At 35.5% G+C, this 15,041-nt stretch overlaps 1 protein-coding gene across 1 annotated transcript; it reads right to left on the bottom strand.

Annotated features, from left to right (window-relative positions):
* Window positions 1-480: 480 nt before the first annotated feature.
* Window positions 481-13,771, bottom strand: LOC144440779 (peroxisomal acyl-coenzyme A oxidase 1-like). The gene is made up of 14 exons (XM_078130157.1): window positions 13,628-13,771; window positions 12,105-12,264; window positions 11,198-11,358; window positions 10,794-10,901; window positions 9,664-9,783; window positions 8,771-8,886; window positions 8,232-8,401; window positions 7,064-7,226; window positions 6,530-6,720; window positions 5,978-6,139; window positions 4,556-4,661; window positions 3,408-3,554; window positions 2,978-3,184; window positions 481-2,398 (listed from the first exon to the last, which is right to left on the bottom strand). The coding sequence occupies exons 1-14, from the start codon at window positions 13,671-13,673 to the stop codon at window positions 2,348-2,350; spliced, it is 1,908 nt and encodes a 635-aa protein (XP_077986283.1). The 5' UTR covers window positions 13,674-13,771; the 3' UTR covers window positions 481-2,347.
* Between the last annotated feature and the right edge of the window lie 1,270 nt (window positions 13,772-15,041).

Genomic DNA, 15,041 nt, shown 5'->3' with positions numbered 1-15,041 from the left:
CCCTCAAAAATATAATGATTCCCTGAAATGAACCCAAGAATCAAGAATTTTCGTAGCCCCCCCCCCCTTTCTGTCAGGCTACTTACATTTTAATGTGTAATTATACAGTCACCCCCCCCCCCCCCACTTCCTGTATTCTAGAGATATACAGTTGTATGGTACACAACATTAAAATAAGTGGCACTCGACTTCAGCATCCATCCATAACAATACAAGTTTTATTTACAAATAGATGTGGTATTTGCAAAAAAGGTCTCGCATTGGGCTGTAACCTGTACTTGTAGATACTTAGTCAGCAGGGTTTTCTCTTTCAATTAATCTTGATTTGAGCAGAACCAGTATCCCAATGACAGCTAGTGGGGAGGGGGTGGGAGGGGACTTCTGGGGACTAATTATAAAAAAACATGTCAGACAAGAATATTGTCAAGTTCAATCAAATTTCACTAACGTTGTCACAATTTATTTGTAAAAATTTCAGTAGACATTGCTTTTCTCTGTTTGTGATATAAATTACCATAGCAGAAGAAAATCTGCTGAGATACAGGTATTTCCATTCAAACATCTTTGTGATGTGTTTTCATGTAAAATGAATGACTATGAAATTATTTTGAAATGTATACACACATGTATGCAGAGAAATGCAGATTGGGGTTCATACACTTCAAGTCAAATAAAATTCCACGACTTTCGATGAGTTTTCCGTGAGATTTCAGATCAACTTTGGTCATTTCCAGGAGTGTTGACCAGCAACAAACATTTCATTTGTTAACACATATGCTTTTTAGTACATATTTCTTACCTATAGTATCTAAATTGACACTTTACGACAGGAACATTGATCATTCAGTTGATTGATTTTCAAGTTGATTAAATTTTTCCAGTCCTTCGACATACCAGGACTTCCAGTAGTGTATGAACCTGGCATGTGTATCACAAAAAGACTTCCTGCTGTGTGTGTGCAGGTACATGGTACGGGCAATGAGGTTTACGTTATACTTTCTCACAGAACAGGTTCTAATATTTTGTTACATTAAAAATAGATGAATTCAACATCGTACAATTTCATTACAATATTTACATAACTTACACACGGCAAATTGGATATCTTGCACAATTAATGAAGTAAATATTTTATTATATATTTAATTTGCATGACAATTGTCCCATGCAAATATGTTATTGATGATGACAGAGCGTGGGTGATGATGCATATTAAATGCCATTATTATCATGCTAAAGAAAACATGTTTACAGCCATATTTGTATTTAGTGCATTATATGTTTCTGTAAATAATTCCCCATTGCAAGTCTAAGCAATTAGTAAAATTTCTTATTTTCATGACAATGGTGATGATACAAATATATGTAAATTAATTTCATTAAAAAAATACTATATTTCTTTTAGTATTGATTTGGAAGACAAAGAAGGTTACCGTGGTTTCAAATTTTATCTGGATCCTACTGCAAAGTCTTTTGTTGCCCAAATGTTACCATCCTTTCCTTTATTACATTAGCATAGTTCAGATTCACAGAAAAAAATGGTAATTAAAAAAGGTAATTAGATATTACTCCCCCAATGTTTTTTCTTTATTTGGCCAAGGAAAGTATGAGTGACCCAAGGGGCCTTGTCACTATGAGTTGATAGATGAGTAGTGACAAAACTAGGTCACAAGTATTTTTCAGCTGAATGAACAACCAGGGTATGAATCCCATATTTTCTGTTCAAGGACATTCAACTTGGCTTGTGTCAAATGGAGTGATGTAATATAACGGTGTCAAAATGTGAATGCAATGTGAATGCTTTAATCCTATGCACTTATAAAGGCTGCAATGGATTGCATGCTCCCCAGGGAGTTGAGGAAGTATAAAGGGCCGTTGTGCTGCCATTGATCCGTATTGTGAGTGTCTTCAGCTCTCAGGAGAAAAGGCACATTATTAATTTTCACATTATTGTTATTGTAATTCTTTGTTGGCACTCTAGTAAATTTGAAAAGATCGTATTTCAGTATTAATTCACAATTGATAGAAACAGAAAAGTTTTCAGAACCGAGATATTAAACTCCACAAAATATGGTCTGCAAGGTACACCGTGATAGAGCGCCCTCACACATCACACAACCCCTATCAGATAGACCAGGCCGATGTGGGCGAGTGACACGATGTATCTTACCATTCTACACAAAATAGTACTGTTTTATATTTTTTACAGTCATCATAATTTTCACACTCTTTAATGATTGCATACTGCATTAGAGATGTCTAAGGTTTTCAGGATGTGTTCATATTGTAGTAATTTCCTGGGTCAAGATCAGTTCCATTACAGGTCAAATTCAGTTCCACTACAGCTTTACATTTTACTGTGTAGCATTGGTTTCAAGTACTTGTATGAGTCATGCACCTGTGTGACAATGATAAAAGTAATATGCATGTCATCTGGATGCAAAACATCCTGTCAAATTTTACAATTCAATGGAAAAGTCCATCCATGATATGAAAACATTGGATAAAGAAGATAAATTTTTGAGTGTCTGTTACACTGTAAAGGGTGACTGATTCATAAGATATGCAAATTATGTGCCAGAAGATAAGTTCCAAGAATTCAAATATGCGACAACTCAGAATCTAAGAAATTGAGAAACTTTCACTGTCGAAAAAATGTAGTTCCGAGACTCTCTTTCAGGAATGACTCGTGATGCAGAGATGCAAGGAGTACTTTTCCTGGGCTTCAACATTCTAAATTTAATTATGGTAGTTCTGGCCATACTTTTTATTCCCCTTAATTTAGCATGGATTTCAAAATTTGTTAGTGTTGCAGACATGTGTATGAGTATATTTTTGATACAATGGTTTGTTTCTGTACAGTGCCAATGAAATCTGTTCCAAATCACAACTGTAATAGAATCATTTGTCTAAAAAGAAATCGAAACAAAAACAAAGGTAATACTTTATATGACTAAAGAGGGCAGCATATACATACCTCAGTCTTGTTGAGAGGTGACTCTGTGGCCCATTTATACATGTTTTCATATACATTGCCATCATATCGGCCAAGTACAGAACATAACAATTCATCACGGAAGTCAAATGCATCAGCTAAGGGGACAGCATTAGGTCGGATAACTGCCAACAGAGACACAATTTGGTCTGTTGCCATGGAAAGTTGTTGGCCTGTCATATACCCATCCTATCCAGAAAAATAGTAATAGTGTAAAAACTGCATGATTATAATATCATTATGAAACTATGATAATAGAAATATCTTACAGATGTAGCTGTCTTGCAAGATGAGTATTTCCATTTGATGTGCTGGTCTATAAGATATAGCTAATGATTTCACGTCGGTATGTAAAGGTTTGTTGTACATCACAGCTAATGGTATACTAGAATATGATAATCAAGACACCAACCTGTGCAAAATGTCCTGAGTTTTGATCAATGCCATACAAGGCATAAAGCTGACAAAGACTCGTCAAGACAGATTTCAAGGAATCCGACATCACAGCTGACTTCATGGTATTCACAAAATTTCTGACGGTGTAGTAGTGACAATGGGCCTGAAATGTAAAATGAATGTAACTTGAGGAGACATTATTACAGACACTGGGAAACACAAAGATACATATATACAGTTCACACACACAAACATACATACATACATACATACATACATACATACATACATACATACATACATACAGACAGACAGACAGACAGACAGACAGACAGACAGACAGACCTACATACATACATACATACATACATACATACATACATACATACATACATACATACATACATACATACATACATACATACATACATACAGACAGACATACAGACATGCACACATATATCTAATCAGAACTTGCACAAAAACACATTGGCTTGTATACACATGCATGGAAGAGCAACCATTGGGAAACAAATTCTTACCCATTGGCAAACTGACAGACACACAAATATAGATGCATACACAGGCATTGATCACAATCACACATACACAGACTGCTGTGTATTCAGTTAACATTACTACTATGGGCCTAGGAAATAAACTCTTTCCATTCCTTTGTTCAAGAAAAATCCTTCTCATTCTCCTTAAAATCAAGAAATAAATCAGGGTTCACCATGCATATTTCTGATATAGAGGTCAAACTGATATCAAAATGAAGATATTTTAGAATCCAACATGGCCGTCAACTCGTCACACAAGTGCAGTAAGGTCGTATCTGCTATGCAACTGTATAGGCAGATACGACCTTGCTACTGTTGTGTTCACTCTATGGGAAAATAAAAGATTGTTGAGTTCCATGAAAACAAGACAGTGAACCCTCAAATTTCTCTCATTATTTCAAAAGGACCAAGAACTCTGTACGGTGAAGTTTAGAGAGATTTTAAAAACTTTCACAATATTCTACCTTAAAACATTGGTCTCCAAGGCTACCTTCAAACATGCTCCAAACATGGCTTACACAATTGAACATCATCAGTGAAATCACACTAGAACACAATTACTGCATATTCACAAGCATTGCAACAAAATATTTGAAAGACTGACCTCTGCAGCTTTAACCAAATACAGGTGAGATTCATTCCATGCAATGTGTTGTGGTTTACCAGCCATCACACGGGACTGCATTTGTTTCCCTGCTTCAGTTACAAGTCTACGTATTAATAAATGAACACCAAAAACTGTCAGGGGTTGCAAAAATCTTACTACTACATCAAAGTTATTGTCAAATGAAGAATAGCTAATAATTTATATTCTAAAGTCTATTTTGTTACTATTCTGTTGTTTTGTCAGTGGACTACGTATAAGTTTTGCTAAAGTAAGTGTCATTCCTCCAAAATAGAACAAGAAGGTTGACATTCTCAGTATCTGCAATAGCATTTTACATCATGCTAGGGGGTCAAAACAGAACAAGAAGGGTGACTTATTCTCAGTATCTGCAATAACATTTTACCGCATGCTAGAGGGTCAAAATAGAACAAGAAGGTTGACTTATTCTCAGTACCTGCAATAGCATTTTACCTCATGCTAGAGGGTCAAATAGAACAAGAAGGTTGTCTTATTCTCAGTACCTGCAATAGCATTTTACCTCATGCTAGAGGGTCAAATAGAACAAGAAGATTGACTATTTTCGGTACCTGCAATAACATTTTACTTCATGCTAGAGGGTCAAAATAGAACAAGAAGGTTGACTTATTCTCAGTACCTACAATAACATTTTACCTCATCCTTGAGAGTCAAAATAGAACACGATGGTCAACTTATTCTCATGCCTGCCTATAGTAATGCATGTGTAGTGCGTGGAGTGGAAGTTGTGGTGTAGACAAAGAAATTTAAAAGTTGTTATTTTTTTGACAAACCCAGGTGTTAGAATTCTATTCCATGTACAAAGAATTCTAAGTCTATACCCAAATCTAATGCTTTACAGCCTGGGTATTGCAGACTGAGGTTGTACGATGGAAGGGCCTGACTTTAAGAGGGTCTGTGTTAGGTCTGCAAAACCCATATCCATACCGTAAAGGGTTTATCATATAGCCTATATGGTATTAAACTTGCACAGAAATAGTATTTGAATTACTTAGACATATAATTGATAACGAAACATTAATTTATGCACAAAAAGATAGTGAGATGATAATCAAAGCCAGATCACTGAGTGAACAAATTACGACGAACATGCCATATGCCAAATTTGGGCCACGTGTGTCAGAGGGTGATGCAGAAAATTATTGCTCAGGTTTAGTGCACACACTCTCCACTGAATTACATTGGAAGTGATACTGGGTATATGGTGACTCATAAACCTAGTAATTAAATACAAAGTCTAAAATATGAATATGAAAATAAATATTATATTGTATAAAATTATTTAATACTAATATAGCTATTATATTTAAACCCACTGCAAAAAAATCAAACTTTTATAGTTTCTACAGACATTGAAACTGTAGATCATAAAACAGATATTACCTGTATGCTCTATGCTTGAAGGCATTGCACAAGAGATCTAAGTCGAGGAAATCTTCTGCTGATTTGGCAGGACATGTCAATTCTGGTTGCTCTGCTAAGTATGCAATAGATGTTGGCAGCTTCTCTCCTGCAGCAGCTTTGCTAACACATTTCATCAGATATCTACCAAGAATGAAGAGTTTGACATTATATAAACAGCTCTGTTTACACTTTAGGAGTATAGTAGGACATTAGGCATATGATGAGGGTACAAGCTGAGTTTATATGGATGGCTAAGTATGCTTTGGTATGTAGAATATTAATATCTAAAGAGCCTTTTTGATATGCAGTATAACATCCCTAATCCCCCCCCCCCCCAAAAAAAACAACGGAAAAAGGGATCAACAACAACAACAACAACAACAACAACAACAAAAACAAATGTATAAATTCATCTTATGCTGCGTAAACAATTCTAGACAATTCATTACCGTAATATGCTTTGGTAAGTTGATTAAATTTCGGTGCAATATGAAGTCAAATCCATTAATATTTATTGTAATGTACACATACCTTGCACACTGCAATATCATAACTGTGTATTCCCCTTCAGCTGTTACTGATACCGTTGCAGTTCCATACAACTTAGGAAAGCCACTAGCCTGGGAGTAACCATGTCCACCACAAGACATACGCAGGATCTCCAAACCTGAGTTAGCGACAAGACTTGAAAATGCTTTCATACCAGAAGACAGACCATGTAACTGTTGGTGACAACAAACAAGGATATTACGATTGACAATTTGTCATTTTTTCCTTAGTGTAAATGCCTATGGTGTGAAAAGATAACTTTTTTTTTCTTATAACAAAGTATCAGTAATAAATAATAAATTCAGCCAACCCCCCACCCCAACAAAAAACAAAAACAAAACAAAAATTGTGTGGTTCCTATAACAGCCAATTTCAAAATCGGGTGGGTGGGTGGGTAGGTAGGATGTATTTTAAATTTTTTGTTGTAGTTTTGAGGATCTGTTGAAATGTTCTCAAGTGGTATTCATCTTCAAGTACAGTTTCACAATGTTTACATGAATTTCTGAAGAGATTTACCTCCTGTAGAGTGGATACATTGCCAGCTCTTAGATCACTCTGTATTTGGTCACACCTGTTACGGATATTGTGTGCTGCAAACTTCAGGGCTAAAGCCGTAGCTAGCTGAGGAAACAGTTTCAACTGTTGGGATTGATAGTCAAGGATCTGTGGCTCTTTACCCCTGTGATGAATTGAAGCGAACAATATTAATAATTTAATAACATTACTGGCACAGGCTTTTAAGAGTAGAATGTATGCTTATATTTCTCAATAAATTTTTTATTTTCAAAGATAGTACAACACAGACAAGGAGACAGATATACGGTACAAAAGTGGCAAACGTTTGTCTTTCACCTCTATCTCAGTTGTTCTTTTTTATCCTTCCTTTTGACCTCATAGTTATCTTGTCTTTTTATCTGTAACTTTTTGAACGAGTGCTTCTTAATAAATGTCATATTCCAATGTTTTTACTACATATGGCAATAAAGTATCTGATGGAATCTGAAAAGATTTGGATCTGGATGGAAAATATTCATTTTGTCTTATCTCTCATAGTCAGGTATTTGTGGAATTTGTCATTCTGATCAGGATCATCGACCAAAACAGATCATACTGCCACCTAGTGGTCAACTGTAACTATGGATTTGTCATTCTGATCAGGATCATCGACCAAAACAGATCATACTGCCACCTCGAGGTCAGCTGTAACTAAAAGTATGGATTTGTCATTCTGATGAGGATCATCGACCAAGACAGATTATACTGCCACCCAGTGGTCAACTGTAACTATGGATTTGTCATTCTGATAAGGATCATCGACCAAGACAGATCATACTGCCACCTAGTGGTCAGCTGTAACTATGGAATATGTCATTCCGATGAGGATCATCGACCAAGACAGATCATATTGCCACCTAGTGGTCAATTGTAACTATGGATGTCATTCTGATCAGGATCATTGACCAAGACAGATCATACTGCCACCTAGTGGTCAGTTGTAACTATGGAATTTGTCATTCTGATGAGGATCATCAACCAAGACAGATCAAAGCTAAATGCTCCAAACTTTGAACTGCCTGTGTGTAATAACTGTTGTAAATTATTTTATCTACTAAGCTGACAAACATTTTTAGTAAAATATTTGGTAAAAGTGTGAGCACATTGGGAAAGTAGAAGGTTTGTTTACCCTGGAGTCTGTTCTGATTGTCTTCTGACAGCACTGTATCTGATAGCAATGGTGCATCCAGCTGATAAAGATCCAGCAGACATACTGACAAGAGTGACTCTGGTCAAAACCATCGCTCCGTAAACAATCTTATCACTAATAGGGGGCGAGTATGTACCATCACGATCAATCTAGTATACAAATTTATAATTAAAATAAAGAATTAAGAATTAAGAACACACCTCAGGAACCATTTTCCTCAAAAATCAAAATTCTTTCTTACCCAACATAGCCATATGAAGATTGTTTTAAGTTATTTCAAAACAATAAAAAAAATTGGCACTCATTGTCTTATTTACAAGGAAATGAACCATTCTTTATTTTCTCGTAGAAATATCACATCTATGTTGGATTCTAAAATGGCTTAATTTTGGCATAACTTTGACCCATGTTTAAACAAATTGTATGGTGACCATTGTTTTGTATAATCTATCACATTGAAGAATAGATTTAGTGTTTGTCTATTTAGTGTTTGGATTACTAGAGTCCTATCACAATACCTTGGCATATTTAGACAACATGTTCTCCCTTGGAATTCTGACGTGGTCAAATCTACAGAAACCATTGTCATTACCACTTGAACCAAGTTTAGGACCGATGTCACCTAATGTTATACCTGAAAAAATAAAAGATGCAACATTGTAAATGAAAAGATACAGGAGAAATACAGTTGCCTTGGTGTTTCACTCATGCGACATGATGTTTCATACACTAACTCACAGACAACTTCCAATGCAAAACGAAACAATTATTGATTATCAGTTGGAAAGTTAATAAGCAAAGCCATGAAACCATCAAGTTCATGTAAGATATTCATACCTGGCACAGCATTCATATGTACATACCTGGGATGACATTCATATGTACATACCTGGTAAGACATTCATATGTACATACCTGGCACAGCATTCATATGTACATACCTGGCACAGCATTCATATGTACATACCTGGCACAGCATTCATATGTACATACCTGGGATGACATTCATATGTACATACCTGGTAAGACATTCATATGTACATACCTGGCACAGCATTCATATGTACATACCTGGCATAGCATTCATATGTACATACCTGGTAAGACATTCATATGTACATACCTGGTAAGACATTCATATGTACATACCTGGGATGACATTCATATGTACATACCTGGGATGACATTCATATGTACATACCTGGGATGACATTCATATGTACATACCTGGGATGACATTCATATGTACATACCTGGGATGACATTCATATGTACATACCTGGTAAGACATTCATATGTACATACCTGGTAAGACATTCATATGTACATACCTAGCAAGACGTTCATATGTACATACCTGGCAAGACATTCATATGTACATACCTGGCAAGACATTCATATGTACACATACCTGGCAAGGGTTGATGACTGTCAAAGCTTCTTAATGGCACAAGAAAGGAGTGGATACCATACTTCTTACCCTTAGAGTGCAGCTGAGCCATCACAACACCAAAATTGACAGATTTACCCACTGTAATGAATTAATGATACGGCACATCATGGAAAGAGAAGCTAATATTTGGAGCATGTAATAGATTGCAAAAAGTGTGAAATATTTTGAATGCAACTGAAACCATTGTACAATTACCAGTACTAAAAGTACATGTAGCTGGCCTGGATAAAGAGGAAGAAAGCAAGTGATTGTTTTTAGTGACTCTTACATACTACAAAACCCAAAGTTTACAAAAATCTCTATATCCTGGAGTGATGTTTTCCCTCTAAGATCATCTCAGTATTCATTCCCCTTTGATCTTTCGTACAGTTTAATAAGTGCAAACAAATTTGACACTAACATTAAAATAAAAATGTAAATTACATCGTTTAGAAAACAGTTTTGTAGTTGTCATTTTGTCCTTCTGGTCTTTGCCAAATTTATATCCATTTGTTATGATTCATCACTTTTTACATCTGTATATTCACTTTTATGTATGTTTAATGTATAGATTTGTATATTTAGATGTTGTTCCCCAATATTTTTCTCCGTTCATGCAAGAAAAATATGAGTAACATATAAAGGGGACTTTGTTACGACGAATACTGACAAAACCCTTAGGTCATGAGTATTTTCTGGCTGAATGAAGAAAAATATTGGAGAATAACATAACTATACCAGCACCAGTAATATAAAAGAAAAATTAGGGAAAATAATGACAATTTTGAACATTTTGACTCATATTTCAAACACAGCAGAACCAGTGACGTAGACACATGTTGCTGTGACATGGACGTGCATTGTCATGAAGTAGAAAGACCAGGGTATAAATTCCATACTTTTTTGTTCAACTTGGCTTGTGCATGGTATAAATGTTCTTATCTCAACAGTGTGAGAGGAGCTATAAAATAAAATCTAACAATAATAATAAATTGTTTGTACATGAATGTACAATAAAAGTGTGTAATATTGCATTATGTCAAGAGAAAAATTTCAATAGATTGAAAGTTCTGTATGGGTTGTGATTCATATATCATTGTGACACTTACAAAAACCAGGCCACCATTTTGTGGATGTCAATGTTGGGCTATTGATAACAAATTCTTCTCTGACGGGATCATAGGTTGCTGTAGTTTCCAAACCCCGGACATAAGTACCTGGGAAGAAAACAGCATTTCAATGGTAAATTTATTATGGGGGTCGGGTGGGGGGTGGCAGAGTAGGGGGTGGGGATAGGGTATCTTTTTTATTACATTGTTATTCTGATTACATTCTTAACATTTTTCTATACAAGCAAGTATTTATCGGGATTAGGTTAAAAGTGTGAAAATGAAGTTCAGCAATCACATTGATGCCAAACCCTCTCCCTCCCCTAACCAAAGTTCGTTTATTGAGCTTGTGTGACATTGTGCGATCATCCCTACGTGGATTAAGTTTGTATCTGAATTCTTACCATGTCCAAGTTCAGTTTGTAGGTATGTACCAATGATATCATAATTAAGGGCCATTGGAAGCCATTTCTTTCTCTGTTGATCGTTAGCCTGTGTTTGTAACATTGGGATTAACATCAAATCATGGATAGCAAATATGCTTCCCTCACCACGGAGAGCAGATCTAAACAGAACACAAGATATCATGAATGACAAATATGCTTCCCTCACCCTCACCACAGACAGCAGATCTAAACAGAACACAAGATATAATGAATGACAAAGGTGCTTCCCTCACCCTCACCATGGAGAGCAGATCTTAACAGCATACACGATACTATTTTGTTGTGGAAAACATAGGCAATGTCGTTATCATTTCATTCACTTTAGAAGTATTATCATAATAATCATCTAGTTTATTACAAATACAAGAAATGTAAATACGTTTTTATGTGAGTAGAGTATGATTTGGTACTAAAAAATAAATTTAGGTTATAACAAATCATGTAAGTTCTGTGATAGAAAATTCCACTAGCTTTAGAAATAGAAGGAGGACATTTTTTTTTGACATTTTGGCCATTGATGTTTAGCGTCATATGAATAATAGAAATTCTTGTGTATTTCCAGACAGTTGTAGGTTTTCAGCGGTGAGAAAAGTTTGTGACACATTTGATCTCACTGTGAACACAAATCAACATCATTGTCAGACGAAGCATGGAAGACTCAAACACAAAACAGTTTATTTGCGTTCACAGTGAGACAAAATGTCACACTTCATGTGTGTGTGTGCACTATCAGTGCCTGTATTTTGATTATGTAATTCGCGACAAAAAAAGTGTGAGATGTAAAATCTAATGGAAACTCTTTAGTCTTTCTGGTTTGGTATTACTAATTAGGTAACTATAATCGTCCATGAACGGACTGACTTACCCTTTATAGATCAACTGATCACCCAAATCAGTCAGATTTAGTTCTTTCATTTTCTTTCTGATAAGTACTGATCTCTTCACTATGCTAGAATATAACTCATCACGGGTCAAAAAACTGTGATCTACTTCATCAAAATCTGGGTCTTCAAGAGCTAAGGACTCTGAGAAGAAAGAATGTCCGAATAACAGGATCAATGTAAAGAAATCATATTATTACGTATGTACCAGAGATTACTTGCATTGGTGTGCGTGCATACTAGTGGTATTTTCACTGCAGTGTAATACCAAAAACATTATTGCATACAAATGATATGCAAATGAAGATGCGATTGCTAGCAATTGTTTGATTGTATTGTATGGTATTTTATGGAAATTTGCTGATTCAGATACATATGTAATAATAACAGAACCCCCATGCCACAGGAGTTCCAGTGTGGGTACCCACTTGACCACTGTGGTATATGCTCCAGTGGATGAATTCTTGTACCTTTTACATTCCCTTGTGGGGTTTAAACTGTTCAACTAGTGAGAAAAGAAACTAACACGTTCAATTTTCAAAGAAAAGTTTCAACTTTATATTGCTCAAATAACATATTCATCTTTTATGGCAGATCAGTGGCCTGACTGTAAAATGGATACACATTTGTGTACAAGTTAGGAGGTTAGGTTTACAATAATGTGGTTGTCTTAATTAGCCACAATTTGTAACTCACAGGTAAAGGGGGGGGGGGTGTTAATACTAAAATAGACCCCCTAGTAACATAACACTTTTTACCTTTTAGTGTTATATATATATATATATATATATATATATATATATATATATATATATATATATATATATATATATATATATATATATATATATATATATATATATATATATATATATTAACGTGTTTATGCAAGTTCTGTTTCTGATGTTTCTGCTGCATGTTGTTTTTGACGCTAGATAATGAATTTTGTACATTATGATTATGACATATGTCAATAAAATATACTATATACGTGTAATATACCCTAATATATCCATGAATATACTCTATCTGTTCTACATGGTTCTACATCAGTACATGTTTCTAAACTTTACATGGTGATTATATATCTATTGACAGAATTTGTCTCTATTGTTTTTTAACGAACGGTATTTTTTTTTTTACTTTTGAATAGTTCGATGGTCATAGTTAAAGTTGGACTTCGTGTAGACTTCGTGATTGTAATGAATAGCCCAGTATCAAAGTCCAACATATTGCGTCCCACCGTTTATTCCCCTCTACACTCCGTAAATATGCACGACTACCGACTCCAACAAACTAAAACTGTCATATTAAATGTGGGGGGTGTATGCAAGTACATGAATGTAATATCCTCTGAGGGGCGTAATATCTCACCCTCGTTGTTCCAATCAGTGCAGTGCAAAATCAGTGTTCTGACTTAGTAACTGACTGGCTGTCTGCTATCTATGTCATCAGTGCGTTTACCTCCATTGCCATATCAAATAGGGCGTTTATCTATCATGCTTACGTATATAACGACGTCTTCTCGTTTTTTCAGCTCCTCTGTCTAACATAAAAGTTAGTTCTGTCGGGTCAAAAGTAGCCCCTTCTCGCTCCTTTTGCAAATCTGGGTTCACTCGAACTCCGGTACCTGCACCACCACTGACTGCCATTGTAGCCATCTTTCCGTAATGTTATTGACCCCCTAGCTTATACATATTCGTATTTCTTAGGAGCCACTAAGCATGCTAAGATTAGCAATCTTTCTGAGGATCAGGAAAAGGCAATGGACCTTTTTGCATAAACTGATTTTTGTTTGTCAAGTTTTCAAGTTGTCATATTTTGTCTGTTTTTGCAACGTGGGATTTCAATACAGGAGCGTGTTACACGTTTGGATGAATGTGTTTATTGACATGTATTTGAAGTGTTGCATACGTTTTTTTATGTGTGTTTTCAAGCCAGAGTTATTATTTCTCCCACTACATTTTGTGTGGGAGGCTCGTTAAGAACGTTGCCGTAAAACAGGCCGTGGTTTGCGACGATGGTTTTATATTTATGCTATGCATACGTTTTGTTTTCTGTTCTCTGAATAGTCTATATGTTATCCACATTGGGTTGGAATCTGAATATCACTTAACACAATGTATAGGTCAATGCGTGAGAAATCATTAACCAAATTTTGTTGATGCAAATGTGTTAACCCCAAAGGTTAGAATGATGTAAACAATATATACGTAGCATTATGAGCTGACAAATGTATCATATTTGGACATTATGTAACTGTCGCCATAACATTGGGCAGATTTCTGTGATTGATTGAAAGACAGCATGATGTTATTACTGACTGTGAGGGCGGCTTCGTTTGAATGTCAATAATTTCATCTCAGCTCCTCATTGAGCTAGACTTAGGGTAAGGGAGCGATCAGTTTTTACAGTCGGGGGTGGGCCGGTGACTTCTTGCTTGTTCGTGCTGTACTTAAAAATAGTGACCCCCTGCGATTCATCCACAAAACAGTCCAACCCCCCTTCTGACAAATAAAAAAGCACACTGCCCCCCCCCCAGCTGTTGACAAGAAACATTCTTCTTGTTCTTGCAAAAGACACTCAAAGATTCTCAAAGCACAATACAGCACACTGCATAGTTAATATTTTACTTGTTACATTTACAGTAATTTTAAGTGTATCATGTAAATTGCTATCCCAAATCCATTGCTTCACTTGTATAAAGTTCTTTAGATAGGAACCCTATGAGAAGTATGATTGTCTGTTCATGGACATGCAAAAATATTCATGGTTTAGTAACCAAAAGTTCTAGGATATCTCTTAGATTGGGTGAACTATTACCATAATATAGATTAACTCAGCTAATTATAAAGTACAATATTAGAAATGGAGTTAATATAATTGTAAACCCAGGGGTTTCAGTAAGTTTCAAAGTAGGG

This window comes from Glandiceps talaboti, chromosome 10, assembly GCF_964340395.1.
Source record: "Glandiceps talaboti chromosome 10, keGlaTala1.1, whole genome shotgun sequence".
NCBI classification, from domain to species: Eukaryota; Metazoa; Hemichordata; class Enteropneusta; family Spengelidae; genus Glandiceps; species Glandiceps talaboti.
The sequence above is the reverse complement of the archived record's forward strand: the minus strand, read 5'-3'. Positions and strand labels throughout refer to the sequence as shown.